The sequence below is a fragment of the Tachysurus vachellii genome, chromosome 9, assembly GCF_030014155.1.
Source record: "Tachysurus vachellii isolate PV-2020 chromosome 9, HZAU_Pvac_v1, whole genome shotgun sequence".
NCBI lineage: Eukaryota > Metazoa > Chordata > Actinopteri > Siluriformes > Bagridae > Tachysurus > Tachysurus vachellii.
This window is the reverse complement of record NC_083468.1, coordinates 23,194,164-23,211,373: the sequence shown is the minus strand read 5'-3', so window position 1 is coordinate 23,211,373 and position 17,210 is coordinate 23,194,164. Positions and strand designations below refer to the sequence as shown.

The 17,210-nt window shown below is 38.6% G+C and overlaps 1 protein-coding gene across 2 annotated transcripts in view; it reads right to left on the bottom strand.

The window, feature by feature from the left end:
- Nucleotides 1-17,210, bottom strand: part of kirrel3b (kirre like nephrin family adhesion molecule 3b) — a 208,461-nt gene that overhangs the window by 48,346 nt on the left and 142,905 nt on the right. For both annotated transcript variants that reach the window (XM_060878681.1, XM_060878682.1), the window contains exon 3: nucleotides 10,529-10,678. In XM_060878681.1, coding sequence (XP_060734664.1) covers nucleotides 10,529-10,678 — 150 coding nt within the window. The remainder of the gene's footprint in view (nucleotides 1-10,528; nucleotides 10,679-17,210) is intronic.

Genomic DNA, 17,210 nt, shown 5'->3' with positions numbered 1-17,210 from the left:
GCTCAGTTGTGATCAATTCGGCTAATTCAGAATGCAACAGCCTGCATTTTATTCAAAAAGTTCTGCTCGTGCTGTTTAAAGCTATTCTAAGATCTTGCTGAGCTTCTGAAGTGGTACGGACCAATGCGAGCACTGTGCTCACGTAAGGCAATCCTACATGTCTGTGGATCAGTCACAACTTTAAAAATCTTTCAAAATAAAATAAAAAAAGAATGACTCAGACTTTGTGTTCATTTATAACAGTCCATTTTTGTCAAACGAGGAGACATACAAATAATTTACTGCTGACATTATCCTGATAAATAAGTCTCATCCCAGGGGTTAAAAGAGAAGAGCCTAATCACAGGCACAGTACTTAATGGCCATGAAATATTTTCTGTCTGCTATTAAATCATGTGGGATTCATTGTCTGGAATGATCCAACTATGGGCAGTTGAAAACAATTTCAATTTCTGGAAAGGGCTTTGCATTATTATCAGCAGTATATCATTGATGTATTATGAAAGATTATTTTAATGAATTATTATAAATTATATCCTGCCTTGATGCCCGATGACGCCTGAGATAGGCACAGGCTCCCCGTGACCCGAGGTAGTTCGGATAAGCGGTAGAAGATGAATGAATGAATGAATGAATATTATAAATTATGCATTATGTTCAGGGTTAACAATGTATTTAAATTTATTTTTGATAAACCATCTTTGACGCTTCTTTGACATCTTCTTTAACCAAGCTGGAAGCTCTAGGACAAACGACAGACTGGAAAATGACATGTCTGCTCCAGTTACTCAGAAATCCCATTTAATTTAGTTACCTGAGTTCATACAAGAAGTTCTGAAACGTCTAATTATGTTACGTGCGTCAATTATCATTAAATGTGGACCTTCAAACTTAAACGCAAAACTCATTAGTTTATCTCCAGTACTTACTTTTTTCTGGTTAAGAAACACTAGCTGTGACATTAGCCACCACAAGGATACCTCAAAGCCATTCAAAGTACCAAAGTATTCATTTTCTGAGTATGTGAATGTATTGCGGTGGCACAATAAATGGAGGTGTATTCATAGCTCTATGGTCCCCAGTTTGATCCTAAGCTTGGGCTAGTGTCTGTAAAGAGTTTTGCTCAGTACGCTGAAGTGGACTATCCAGGTTATAGTCCAGTAGTCTACTGCCTAGTGATCCTGGAATAGTCTCAAGATTTTGGACCCTGCATAAAATTCATTCATTCATTCATTCATTCATTCATCTTCTACCGCTTATCCGAACTACCTCGGGTCACGGGGAGCCTGTGCCTATCTTAGGCGTCATTGGGCATCAAGGCAGGATACACCCTGGACAGAGTGCCAACCCATCGCAGGGCACACACACACTCTCATTCACTCACGCAATCACACACTAGGGACAATTTTCCAGAGATGCCAATCAACCTACCATGCATGTCTTTGGACCGGGGAGGAAACCGGAGTACCCGGAGGAAACCCCTGAGGCACGGGGTGAATATGCAAACTCCACACACACAAGGTGGAGGCGGGAATCGAACCCCGACCCTGGAGGTGTGAGGCGAACGTGCTAACCACTAAGCCACCGTGCCCCCCCTGCATAAAATTATTCCTGAAAATGAAGATGAAGGAATTATCTGAAGTCACCTACAGTATGCTACAGCTTTATTGCTTTAATTTCACATGAACACAATAAAAGAGACATTTGTTTTAAAGAGCCATACATATTTACTAGAACTAGCCTAGCTCACATTTCCAGAGGTATAAAAAGTTTGTCTTTAAGTCTTCCACTCTGGCAGGGACAGTGACCTTCAAACTTATTTTTCAGTGCCAGCACAGACTATTCCTGGTTGAATGGTGGCAATCATTAAAAGAATGAGGTGTTATTTCAGGCCTTTTTTCAGAAAAGCCTTTTCAGCCTTCTCCCTTCTTTCGCCTTCCCCTTCCGGGCACCATCACTCTGACAGGCACACAAAGGCCAAGACCTTAACCACACAAGCCATCATCATTATGGTCCTGTTTGCAAACTCGGCAGCCACTAATGGCTCCAAATTAGCACTTTACTATGGCCTCTTGATAGATTTCTCATGAGCCGGTCAGCAGAACCGATTGATCGGCCCTCTTTAATTACCAACCAGCTGCCTGCAATCCTTCCTCTTTCTTCACTAAGCTTTCTGAAAGCTTATCAATCCTCTCTTGCCTCTCTTCCTCTTTCTCTGTCTTTTTGTAATTGGAAAACTCTTTCTTCTAGAGGTATGCCTGCAAGGTTTTTTTTTTTTTTTTAGGATGGGGAGGGTTTACTTAGTATAGAACAACTGACAGATTCATATTTTAGATGGGAAACTAATTGAAAGTTCAAGTGACGCCTGTACTGTAGCTTGTCTGTTTTTGAATGTCCTGCCAATTCAAATACATAATTTAGTGGAGTTGAATATTTAAGTACCTATTAGATAACCTGATTTGAAGTCTACGGTATGATAAATGCTGTGCAAGCTAGTTTTACGTACTTCAAGCGACCATTAGAGATGTGAATACAGAAGAAATTCAAGAAGGTATTCATGAGGGTTTCATTAACTTATTCCCACTCGGTAGATAAGAGATGGAACTGGAGTTCATTAAAAAAGTGCAAGAGAGTAATAAAACTGCAAGGCAAAAATGTGTGACAAATCAAAGTTGTGTGGTCCTCCAATTCAGCGAAATGAATTTCAATGGTACACTCTATAAACTAGACCTTTTCTTGTCATTGGGGTAGTAACCTCATCTTTTGTACCATTAATATGTGTTTTATTACTGGAAATGTGGATAAAGAGTAAAGCTTTAAAAGTACACAATATGCATCTTTTTATATAAAGATACTAAAAGGTACAAAAACTATACGCTTGGGCATATCACCTATTTGTAAAAGAAAGTCTGAGTGGAAAGACAGAATGAAGTAAAGGAAGGAGTGGAATAGAAAGGTTTAGAAACAAACTTGAGGCTGGATGAGTGAACAATGACTTTTAGTAGATAATTAAATAAAACTATAAATTAAAGAGAAGACAAATAGATTTGTAATTAAACAAAGTGAGTAAAAAACTGCCTTCCTGAAAGCCTTCAAGCTTTGAGCATCCTCAATTACCTGTGGGACTAAGATCTTAATACACATACACACAGAGGAAGAGCGAGAGTGAGTGAGAGCGAGAAAGCGAGAGATGCCCTGTGTGATCCCACAGTAATTTCACTGCAATTACACTTAAAAAGAAAATCCACTCTGGCCAATCCGACACCTACTCTCAGTCTAAAATATCAGCAGTGAGTTTGACTAACAGGTCAGTGACATGGTCTTTCATCCTATAGCCTGGAGTTTGAGAGTGGTGCAGAGGCTAATTTGGAGGACAATGGAAGAGAACATTAGTAGAAATGGAATTGAGAAATGGAGGAATGCAGCGAAGCAAGCCTAGCGATGCTGCCATGTCTAGAACAACAATGCAGCCATCTGTTTCACCAACAGCTCCCATCGCCTGCATGCTGAGCCTCTATGGCCTGTGATGGAGAGGTCGGGGATTGACTGGTGATGCCACAGGGCAGGGGACCTGTTAAAGGGTCCCAATCCTAAAACTCATAACTACATACCTTGGTTGTGGAGGATTTGAGGGTAGGAGCACATTCTAGTTAGAACAGCACCTATTGCAGGGCACCATGGACATCTGTACATTTAGCCAAACCACTTATTTGCATTCAATAGGAGATGGGAAAAAGCTTGGGAACAAAGGGTATACTTGTGCAGACAGGGCTAAAAACATGCACGTTTTTCAAGAGACCCAAGTTCAATTTGAACCAGGCAGCATGGAGATGTGAAACAGCAAATCTATCCATGGTTATGTCATAATCAAATATTCATTACATAAGAATTATGGGGTTAAGAAATGGAGTTTAGTGACACATGTGGCTCAGTGTTTCAAGTCAAAATTCTCCCTTCATGTGCTGTCACAAACACAGCTGTTTAAAGTAGACCGGATTCAGTAATAAAAGCTCCCATTCATTTTTCCTCTCTTGGGGCATCTTTGTGGCTCTCTCTCAGGAGTGAATATCGAAGATCTTTACAGGTTTACAAACCTTGATTGCCTACTCCATTTACTGGATTGAACCACTGTGAATAACAACAAGATGTGTGAAAGACTGTCCTTATGAAATGAACAAAGCTAAAAGGATAAGCAGTAACAGGAAGAAGAGAGGATTGTTGGGAGGTTGAGGGAACCATCTGTCTTTTGTGACTGTGACTGTCTTTTACAGAATTAGAAGGAACACCCAGAGTTTGGTCTGCAAATCTCCTGAATTTACCTCTGCGGTCATATCCTGATACACTTCCCGAATAAACCTTCTATAAACACATGGTAACCTTGCAAATTCTTGTCAGCCGAGGCTCCAGGTAAGTTCATGTCTTGATGTTCTCTTGACTGCCTTGTTGATGCCCTTAACTTGCATAACGGTATGGTTTGTCGGAACTCAGAGAGCCCACCTCCGAGTGGACATATCGCTGGGTGAATCGCAGACGAATTAATATTAACTATTAACTATTTAAACTAAACTTTACTGATAACACTATAATTGATACAAATTGGACCCCAGGTCCACCAAGCTGCCACTGCTGGGCCCCTGAGCAAGGCCCTTAACCCTCTGTTGCTCAGTTGTAAGTCACTCTGGATAAGGGTGTCTGCTAAATGCCGTAAATGTAAATGTAAATGTAATACAAATAAAACAATGAGAAGACTTTCCAGACTTTTCTTTGTTCACTTGCCTGATTGTTTTGACTCTGTAAAACACATGGAGCCTTATTTTCTTTTTGAGTCTCCATGATTACAGTAGTCCTGCTTTGCACAAGGCTAGGATGATAGTCAAGGACTGTGTATGGCAAACAAAGCATGGAAAATGCAATTCTCCAGAGAATGAGACCTGTAGCTGGTGGACATCTGTTGGCCTGTCTGTGATATAAAAATTAAATAAATATCTTAAGCATGGCTTTTAATTTGCTGAAGATGTTATTCTACCAGGCTGATGTGTACTTTAAATGGCAGAACATCTGCACATCAGAAGCGTTTGTCACTCAGAACCCAGATATGTTTAAGCGAAGGTGGCTAAGGTCACATCACAAGGTCACTGCCCAAAAAAAAATAAAAAAATGTAGACATCTGGTACAGTAGGAGCTGATTAAGAGATGTTCTGTATGTGCACATTTAGAGCAGAGTTTGCAGTGTGCACCTTGTTTGCTTGCTATTCACCCTGATCACTTTATAGTTCATATTCAGTCTTGTGAGGTGAGTGAATAGATCTAAATAAAATAAGGGTAAAAATAAAAAAGTGCTGATTGAGATCATTCAAATCACCAGTAGTACAGACAAGATTCAGACTCGACAACTGTATCATATGACAGCGACCAGTCGGTGAGAGTGACGTGTGGGCGACATGCTTCCTTCAGGACATGTGAACATAAACATCTTCCACATACATAAACTCACAGATGCCCATGATTGGATAGTGGCATTGTGATTGACAGGGAAGAGAGCATGCTACCCCTCCCACCCAGAGACTACGGGCATTAGAGCTTTTATGGGATTCTAACACACAATGTGCCAGATATACTGTAGAGAGCTATAATGCTTTTTTGTAGCTCCACTCAGGAGTCAGCTGGAATTAAATCTTTAAATGAGATTTTCTCCTTTTTCATTTTAGGGCTTAACCTGAATATAAAATGCTATAATTTTTTTTTTTTTTTTTTTTTGGAAATTTTGTAATTAGTTTCAGGAATTTTTTTTTTTAATTTTGTAATTGCAGTTCCGAAAAGCATGCAGTTTTTAGAAATATATATATATACATTTTTATAACATAACGGTTTTTGTTTTTTTTCCCCAGGACACTATCCATTTATGAAGCATTTCATTTGGATTTATTGAGACCAGATTTGTAGTTTGTGTTCATCAAAAACGAATGCCAGTGCATTACTAACCAACATGGAGAGTTGTTGATTGCCAATTATAAAATCAAAGAAAATATATTTTGGTCAAAACATTTCTAGGGTTTTTTTCAGTTCTAGGGACTCGTAGGCGATGAAACTTGAAATGAATTATTTCTGCGTTTTAAGGCACAGTCTAGCTTGATTACATTCCTTTGTTCACCCTAATAAACTTCGATCTAGGCATCTGATGCTGCCATGATCTGGAGATGTGTCCTGTGTTGCTGTGTTCGCAATTAAAAGTTAATAATCTTCATGCCTTGAGACGGGTTTATGAAATGACGGAGGAAAAAGCACAGAGGACTTGGAGTGCTCTTTAACTCAAGGAGCCTACATTTCAAACTGTTTATTCCACCCGCAAGGACCCTTGATCTTTTCATAGTCATACATCCTAATGAATAATTTGCGCAGCAGCAAACGAAAAACTGCTGAGGTAGATTTAGCCCTTGTGTTTTGTAAGGAGTTAATTTCTGGAAAGGCAAACATTTTCTAATGAGTAGTTTTATAACTTAAATTAACAGAGAATACTTGGGAATGCATTATGACTTGTGGAAATTGTTTGCCTGACTTTAATGTTTGGCTTTCTTTTGGGAATGCGTCAAAATCACTAATCAGTGGAAGTGGATATTAATTGAGTTGAGAGGATTCATTTGAAGAGGAATCCAAGGACAAATTTATAAGAGCTTTAAAAATATCAATTAGCTGAAATCAATAATGCGTTGATCATGGTACTCATGAGACAGAAATGCTACCAGAAATGCTTGAATAGTACTGTGTGTGTGTGTGTGTGTGTGTGTGTGTGTGTTTTCTTAAATTTTATGAAGCTTATCTGTCCACACTTCAGCATCTGTCGCACTCTTGTGAGGCCAGAAAGACCCTCGAGGCTGAAAAAGCTCTCTTGTAGGTAGATGTATAATTAGCCTCAAGGGCATGACAGACAGCCCAGATAAACCACTTACTCCCATCCTTCTTCCCTAATGCAGTCATGAGGAGCCACTAGAGGTCACACAAAGTCCCAGAATCATGTTAAAATACAGAGTGAAGTTCACAGATCACCATACAAAGGCTTTTTTTTTAACTTTTCATTGCCTTCATGGACGGAGACGTTGACAAAGTGCTGCATAGAAGAAGGACTGTGGGTTTTAATGCTGTGTATAGCTCAAAGAGAATTCCTGTCAACCTTTCCATCACAGGTCAAAAAAGTAATATAAAAATTCTTTATTCATCACATTTCTATGTGGTTTGTGAGACATAAATAAGAAAAAATGATTAAAGCACCGGCTAAAAAAATTTGATTTGTCAAACCCAAAAAGCTGAATCATCTGTGAACAACATTAATCCTTACAAAAGTTCAGAATGTATATGTTGTAAAGTCAGCCAGTATCTTCAACTCTCATGTCCCAGTTTCTTTATAACAGTTTCATAGGTTTTACTGTATATTCCACATGAATAGCATTTCATTTCGCAAACTTAGTAACGTGTGATTAAATATAAAAGCAGTCGATGTGTGGAAGTGTGTCCTGCGCTGTCTGAACTGGCAGATCACACTTTCTGCCACATCCACAGCCAACCGTGTGAGAGACAGCCCTGTTATAAAGGGGAATTGGAAAGGCTGAGGTGTTTCTCTAGCTGTCAGGTAAGATGCGTCGGAGAGGAGCAGCCAAGTTCCTGCTCTTGTCATCACTACACCACAGATTGGGGCGTAACAGACAGCACGGTGATGGCTGTGATCCCACACTTGCATAAATTACTGCCCAGATTATGAGTGATAGTCATACACAGCCGTGAGTTGTTTTTTTGTTTTCAGTGGCCATATCAGAGAGGGGCATGATGGAAAATGGCTGAACAGGAAAGAAATAATAAAAGTATCTACAAATGCTAGCAAAGACAATCTGTTGCAGTGCTTGGACCCCTAGCAACACCGCCTCTACTACTACTATTATTATTACTACTACTACTACTACTACTTCTAATAATAATAATAATAATAATAATAATAATAATAATAATAATAATAATAATAATAATAATAATAAGATGAAGAAGAAGAAGAAGAAGAAGAAGAAGAAGAAGAAGAATTCAAAATAGAATTTCTAAAAAAAAAAAAAAAACACACACACTTCTTTGTTGAAGTCACAGTTTTTTCCTCCCCATAAAAAAAAAAATAGCACTGAATAGAGGTATGTATTTTTTTAATTTATGTGTTAATGTCCCACACATAGCTCCTGATCTCGATTTGCATTGAATTATTGATTTATTTATTTATTTGTTTGTTTGTTTGTTTGTTAATTCATTTATTCATTTGTTTATTAAATGATATTAATTGTCTGTAGGTATTTTTTTATTTTTTGACCAAAGCATTTTAATTCATTTAAGAAGCTTGAAGTAGTCAATTGAGCGCACAACAAAGGTAAACTGGGCACACCATATTTACAGATTTTTATTTTATGACCTTGATTTATTACCTAATCTCCCACTCAATATGCGATCCAATATTAATCCAAATCATGAGCAAATCCAACAACCTAAAGATAAAGGACTGTGTACAAACATTATCCAATCTGGATAACATGTGAACTATGTACAAAGAACAAAAGCCATAGCTCATGGCGGTTTATTTGACAAACTAGTTTTGCTGAAGACCCCAATACAATACAAAATAATCATGATCCAATTAATCATTACCAATTGAGGTTGAGAAAAAGAAGAGAAATTGAAAAACACAGCATGTATATCATTGTCTTCCCAACTCATTACCTCTAGCATGCAGTGCCAAGGGATCACAGTTGGTCTAAAGCTTATGAAGGGTGAGACTGGTCTTCTTTACACCATAATAAGGCATCTATAATTACTTATTCATACTCGTTTACAGAAGAGAGAAGAAGCGAGCCACCATGGAATGCAATTTGTCTTCTCTCCTTCCCTCTCCCCCCACGGCCACCTCCTCCGCCTCATAGATCATTAGTTTCACTTTTTATTAAAAGAGATCAATAAGGCGAATCGCATTGTGGTGGCCGAGCCTAAAGCCTTTCTCTCTCTCTATCTGTCTCATTCATCTCTTTCTTTCTCTTTCACCTTTTTTTTTTGTATTTCTTGCTCTCCCAGCTACACGCCTCCCCGGGCCTGGCCTGGTGGGAGAGATAAGTGTGTGTGTGTGTTTTAGTGTGAGTTTAGTTTCTCAGTGCTGAAGATAAACCCTCCAGGTAGCTGATTGGAGCATGAACATAGATAACCGCAGTAGCTGCCCAATAATGCAGAAACAGCAACGTTGTATAATAAACCAATAAAGTTTAATTAAGATTCGATGACCTCTCTGGTTTAATAATGAAGATGGCAGGATTCGTAGCAGAAAATTAAAACTGAGAACTCATGGCACCAGCAGGGCAACACTGGTCAGTGAATTATTATTATTTTTGTATTTTTTGTACATTGGATGTTATTATTTTCCTAGTAGCGTCACTGATGGGGTGAATTTTGGACCTCATTTGCAAGGTACCTTTCTATTCTTCTTAATTAATCTTCTGTAAACAAAATTTAGTAACATTTGATATTATACCCTCATGTGCCAGGTTCTAATTTACGAGGTATACAATATGTACCTAATCTATAAAGCGCTAGGTGACATTTTCAGATGACGTCCCTAACAGACCTTTCCAGGATATATGACTGATACCCTTTATAAAAGTGATGACTGATGGATGAGAGTTTATCCCTTCCATTATAACTTCGAGAATTTAGATTTTCCTATGCATGGCATTTTAATCCAACTGAATAAAATGCACTACAAATCTTCCTTGGTTTGTATATTAAAGCTTTAAACCAATGATTGGGCTGGATACAGACTTGAGTTATGTGAAACAATCCACTTATTGTTTCTTTTCATTTTAAAGACTAGAGTTTTTCTAGAGTTCTTGCTCTCAAAATTTCTGTAACCAGGGACCCCTTATGATCCTCTTATGATCCCAGCAGAGATTTACCTTAGAGATCACTATCAAAAATTGACCCTGTAAATGTCATTTGATCAGATTTTACATCATTTTCTTCCCAAATGTATCATATTAATCACAATGTATTATAATTTTTAATAAAAAAACAAGTTTTAAGGTTATATGTGTCCTTGTTCTTAGCTATTGAGGTTTAGATTAAGCAATTAAGCTTACAAATACGCTAAGCAGTAAACATTACAATCTTGATAAAAGTTGATAGTAATCTCTCATGTGGGGGAAAAAAACAAAACAAAAAAAAAGTAAATGTCTGGACCCAACTTTGTAAACCATGTCTCTATATGAAAATCAGAAATCTCAGACTCTTATTCAGGAATAAAAATATGACAACCTCAGTTGTATGAATTGCACTTTTTGGGTTGCCTAGAAATTCTGCATATTCATAACCCAGCTCTGAACACACAAACTGTTCGCCTTAGAATACTGACGCAATTTTTGTGACAAAACAAATCTCTATACACCCCACTGCTTTAAATGTTAGGGATTTCCAAAAGATTTGCAAAAGATTATGTAAAAGCTGCAAAGTGAAAACTCACCCAAAACTGTGAGTCGAGCAGGTCGAGACCTCATGGCAGCCTCGATGGCCTGACACTCAAACACAGCATCATCCGATAGCTCGACCCTCTGGATCCTTAGGTGGTGTTCCCCAGAACTGTGATCTCCAATTACAGTGTAGCGAGGATAACCTGGAGTATAAAACAGCACGTGAGGAAGCTCACTGAATTTACTTCATTCAAATATGTACATATTCTACATGATTGAACTGAGTAACACTTACACAAATAGTTTTCATTCTTTCAGCATGATTTGAATGTGTATCTATAAAACCACAAATTATATCAAACACAGAGCGCCCACTTGAGCTAAAAATCGAACCCACAACACTGGTGTTTTGCAGCAGACATGTGCCACTGTGCCATCCAACCAGGCATGTTTTTAATTGCTTAAATTTAACACTATAGTTATAGCTCCCATCAGCCTCAACATCCTTTCACAATGTAATTGGTTTATTTTAATACTATGAAAATTGATTACGCTCACTCTACATCATTCAAGCTAGAAATTAGGAACGCGTTTATAAGCAATGAAATCATGCTTTGTTGGGAAACGTGATATTATATGTATCGATATCTATACGTAATATATTTCTTCTTAAAACAGACTCACCAAATATTCACTGTATTAAAGGTACGGTGCACGATGTTTGAAAGCCAATGTTGACATTTGAAATCACCAAAACAAACACGCCCCTAACCCAAATGGGTGTCACCCCTGTTTTGATAGTTCCGCCCCACACATACATACGTAACCCAGGCAACTATTAGGGCGGAACCTGCTGGGGCAGCCGGCCGAGGGGATATTTTTAATCAATAAATGAACTCAATGAGTAATACTGTGGTAATACAAATGTGTTTTTGTAGTACTGTGTGTTGTACCGTGAAAGGTTTAGCTCCGTTTCACGCGGAAGACGACGTTCAGTTCTCTCCAGCGCTGGAAAGCTGATCCTATATTAACACGGGTCCTACTTCTTGCCTTATCGTAAGCCTTTTTTCGCTTTTCGTTTTTATCCGCCATGTCAATGTTTTAACCGCTTTCTGCTAATGTCAGACACGTGCACTGAACACTCTCTCCGCCGCATACTGAAAAGACACGCCCCTTTATGCTCATTGGCTACACGTTTGTTTTGTTTGTCGGCCCGACTCAGTTTTCTGAAGCATTTCTCAAACATCGTACACTCTTGCCTCTCTCTCTCTTATCCACTGCTTTAACACTCTTTCAAGACAATCTCAGTCAAGTAGGAGTATAAAGTACAGAAATAATGACACGTATTCCTTACACGTCAGATTGATTTCATACTTGCAAATTTATCACACTTCTCCTGACTGGATCACAGGTGACAACATATAAAGGTTGAAGTTAGGGCTATAGATAGCATTTGTACACCTTTAATTCAACACTATTTATGCCAAACCCATGCACATCAATATGTTAATTTCAAGATCGTGTCATGATCATAGAAGGTAGACCTCATTATACCACATCGCTTGTTTATGCGCAGAGATAACTTGTTGGAAAATGTAGATTCATTTTTGTTTAATAGCATCTCTCCTATCAGCTATCCTTTCAGCTGCACGGCAAATCACAGGTTCTTAGACATTACTGTTTCTATACTGAATTATATCGTTGTTATAATCAACAGTGTTCTTAAAGGAGATGATTATTCAACACTGATGCTAGGAGTCTCCAGTATCAGCACCGGCAGTATCTTTTGTAAGTTTGACATGACAAAGCCTGAGATGTTCAAAAGTACTGTACAAATCCTTCTCTCTTGTATACATCATCTTAAATTCGCAATTGTGCATAAGTAGAGTGATGTGCTCATATCTCTTCCGGCAGAGGAAGAACATTCACAGTTTAATAATGCAGTAAGAGAGGAGTCTGCATTACGACAGCAAACAATCTTATATGAGTCAGATACTCTTTTAAAAGACTTCAGTTCACCATTACTTAGAAATCTGCATGGGGAGCGAGACACTGGTATAGACATTTGCTCATCTATTGAGGGAAAAAAAAAGTCAGATGAGGACACTTTTCATTGTTCGCAGCACGTTTCACAGCCCTCTCGATATAAGTGACTTCCATGGCTCTCATGAGTATATTTTCTCCCTAATTATTGCAGATGTCTGAATTTAGATGAGATTGGCTTTTCAGGAAAGCTTCTACAAGCCTTCACTGCTTAGCACTAGCCTTTTTTTTTCCCACTACCCAGTAAAGACTAATTACAGAATGGATGCCAGCTTTAAAAATGATCTCAATCTGGTTTTCTCTAGGATTTTTTTTCTTTCTAGAGAATCCAGAGTTGTGTTTAGGTTCAGCAAAATATCCAACTATTATGCTATTCTTTGCTTTGTAACTTAATATATCCACCAATCCCCTACTTGGAATTTTGCCAATGAATGCCTGGAGGTAGAATATTGATTTTGCTTGCACTGTCCATCGATATGAGTCATGCTAACTCGAAATAATGCACAGTGACATAATTGTCTCGCAGCGTGGGGCACCTCCTGCTCCACTGATCCGATAAGCAGGCCAAACCTCGCCGTTCCATGAATCTTTTATCATTCCGTTCAAGATCAAGCCACTTACAGCTTGTACTTTATTGAACAATCAGAAACACAATACTAATAAGCTAGTTCTACAAACCTGATTGTCTTGTATTTATGTGACTGACTATATGAACTTCAAGGTCATTGTAGACCATATCTGCCTTTTCATGTGTGTTATCCTTTCATTCATTCATTTTCTACCGCTTATCGAACTACATCGGGTCACGGGGAGCCTGTGCCTATCTCAGGCATCATTGGGCCTCAAGGCAGGATACACCCTGGACGGAGTGCCAACCCATCGCAGGGCACACACACACTCTCATTCACTCACGCAATCATACACTACGGACAATTTTCCAGAGATGCCAATGAACCTACCATGTATGTCTTTGGACCAGGGGAGGAAACCAGAGTACCTGGAGGAAACCCCCGAAGCACGGGAAGAACATGCAAACTCCACACACACAAGGCGGAGGCGGGAATCAAACCCCCAACCATGGAGGTGTGAGGCGAACGTGTTAACCACTAAGCCACCGTGCCCCCCGTGTGTGTCATTATTCATTAATTTATAGTCAGTAAGAAAGGATAGGATTGGTCAGGACGGTGTGCATTCAGAGCAGCCAATCCATTAGCCGGCATATGTTTGGGAAATGAGCGGAAACCAGAGAACCTAGGAAACTCCACAGACAGTAAACTGAAGGCATTCACTAAATTCCAGGGGTTTCGTTACCACAACGTAAAGTGGGCGTGTTTCTGGAGGTCTTGGGAAAACACCCTCTTTCAAAAAAAAAAAAGATCATTCCTACAATGGATAATGAAGGACAAAACAGTCACAGTCATACAGGTAGAGTTTATATTTTATATCTATTATGCTTTATTATCTTACAGCTATTTTCGAAAACAAATAAACAACCAACAACTACGGTTAGGGTTAGATTATCAAATAGGCCACGCCTACCCGATGACGCAATATCTGTTACGTTGTTCTGAAATCCCTACAAATAAGTGCATCCCGTGAACCGAACTCAGGATCGATGTGTTGCTCAGTCTTATAACTGCATTACTCTCACTATACTTTACCGATCATAAACATATGCAGAAAGGACATATAAAAAAAGGAAAGGGTATCAGGAATTGTTGATGCTATTGTGCCACAAACGCCAATTGTTGCCCTTTGACTCATCGAATCCTATTCAGTATTAATAGAACATTAAGTGTGCATTGTTTTCCCCATTGAGGGGGAGACGAGTAGCCAATTATGTTGCTGTGTGTTTTATCTGCCCACATATAGCTTTTAATCTGTCTCAGTGAGTGGGATGATGCCAGAGGAATAGAACAACCAAATCATTTAACAACCCATCAGAACAGCTACTACTGTACTTATATAGCCACACCATAATCAGTGGGGATTCATATTATGAGAGGAAATAATCTTTTTTGAAAATAATCAATTCTTCCATAGTTACAAGAATGTGCTTACAAGAATTCTTAACCAGGACCAGACATACATATATTTTGAAATCTGTTTCTTATACTACTTACATTTTTGTGTAAACACCAGAAACACCAGGTGATATATCAGACATTTCTAATCAGTCAAGTTTGCCTTTGTATTCACAGCTAGTCAAAGAAACTGGAACACCTTAAATAACATTAATGGCCACTGACTCGGCTCAATATTCTGGTTTATTCTCCTGCCTAGGAGGGATTGATGGATTTCCTGAAGCATCTATTAACATGTAACGCCCAGCTGCAAATCCTAAGGACTTCGGTTTTCAGTCAGGAAAAGAGTGTATAATTTAGTTCTGCAGTAACTTCCATCGCCTTATGAACTAAAGGTCATTTGCAATACCATCAGCACACATGGACATTAAGAACTCCTACTCATCCATCATGCAAGCATTCAGCATGACCTTTACGAAGAACATCGTTTGACCCAGCCAGCTTTTGGCAGCAATCACGAATACTAAATAGTAAATCATAAATACTAACCTTGACATGACCTAAATCACATCTTAACACATAGCCCCCACTTTACAATAAACAGTTTCTTTACTTCTGTAAATCAATGGATGCACACAATAACAGTTTTACCTTAGCCTTAATGTAGATCATCTTAGTATATGATCACTGGACACATAAAACAACATAAACATGAGGGATTTAGAAGTAATAGTTGCACCAAATGACACTTTAAATCTAGCCTTAACATAGGTCCTCTAGGTACATGATCATTGGACATACAGTATAAAACCATATTTAAACCTGAGGGACTGAAAATGATCAGTTGCACCAAATGACAAGTTCACCAAGCCATGATGTAGATCATCTTGGTATATGATAACTGTACATATAATATGACATATATACAGAAGGGATTAAAAAGTAATGGTCGCACCAAATGACAGTTGCAGCTTTGCCTTAATGTGGTTCTTCTTGGAATATGATTACTGGACATATAAAACCATATATAAACAGGAGGGATTATAATGCTACATAATCCAAAAGCTTTCATTAGATAATTAGGCTTTAGTAGCAGAACTTTCCATGAAAGTTAAGATTTAAAATTAAAAACGAAAATATTTCTGAAAATCATCCACATTGGTGTCCTTAACACTAAGAGACAAAGCTCTGAAACCCCTGTTTTGATTTCAGGTACACTTTAAAGCAGATGCATTGCTGTCACACACGTACCAACAAGCTCATGGATCAGGTCAAATCTTCTATCAATCCCATTAATTCATCTCACTCTGGATGAATTGTGCATACATTCCTGAGCAACCTAAGAGCATCATGGATCAGCAAGAGGAATAAAACAACATATCCATTGATCACAATGAGTCCTGAAGACAGCATATGTCACTGAACACAAACAATGCAAAATAGCCCCCATTAGAGCTAATGGATCCATCAGGCCATGAAATGGATGAGACTTTATAGCCGATCAATGATGAGAGAAGTGGAGACGGGCATCAGTGATTAATGGTTGCTTGGGTGAGCGAGTGTATCTTCCTAAAACATTTCCAAAGAGCGGGATAGAAAGAAAGGCAGGATATGTTAATGAGCTGCATGACTGCAGATCATAGCAGGATTAGAGTTCCTGAATGACTGTTTGGGAAATCTGAGAAGACATCACGAGTTGCTCCAAATGAGGAGAACTATTGTAATGTATGAAACCATGGTGTGAATTCAATCTGTTCAATTAAGACCAGACGCCACAGGGAAATGCTTCCAAATTGTCAGTTTTTATATTTCTAGATATTTTTCCTCTGGTACATACAAATAAATAATTCCATGAAACAATAATATTCAGAGGAAACACTACATAAACGCTATCAGGCATTACTCAACCCTAATAGTTTCTTTGTTTCTGTGCTGTTGAGAGATATTAGACTTGAGCTTTCTGATCTGATGTCACGGCCAAACATCACTGAGAGTCAGTGTCGGTGAAATACGAACGGAGGTGTTGAGGAAAGGTTTGGGACTTTTTTCTTGTGTCTTCAAGTGGATCAGAAACAGATTCTTTCTTTTTAAGCACTGCTCTTTGGGCTTTGGATTACTAGGCCCCAGAGAGACAGGCTGCGAGTGCACCTGTGCTGAGAAGAGTGGATTTGGATAACTATTGTGCTGTACAAGGTGTCACACTTATGTTAATGCAGACAGCTGCTTGCCTTGTGCCAGCAGTTGTAGATATGTCATTTATTCTTTCTTTATTGACGAGATTTCCGCTTGTTGACATAGGCAGCGATGCTTAAAAGACCTGCTGTGGTGCGATATTTCTTTAAGTGCTTTGCTCTTCACTGCTCGATGCTTGGCTTTGAAACCACACTTAGAATTTTATTCATAATGAAAAGAAAAAAAAAACAACAAATAAAAACAACAACAAAAAAAATAAATCACGCAGTCTTCATGAGAATTGCGTGCAAGTACACCATCGAGACACATAAAAAACATGGCAGTTGGCTCATCTTCTTTACTTCACACTCATCACTGTTAAACTGACACAGATGTCCCATTAGGCTTTGTTCTCACTCTTCTCTCATTAGCACGAGTCCCACTTTGTCCCCCTTTCCTTCATCACACTCGTCCCGGTTGTTTACAGCCGACGGCT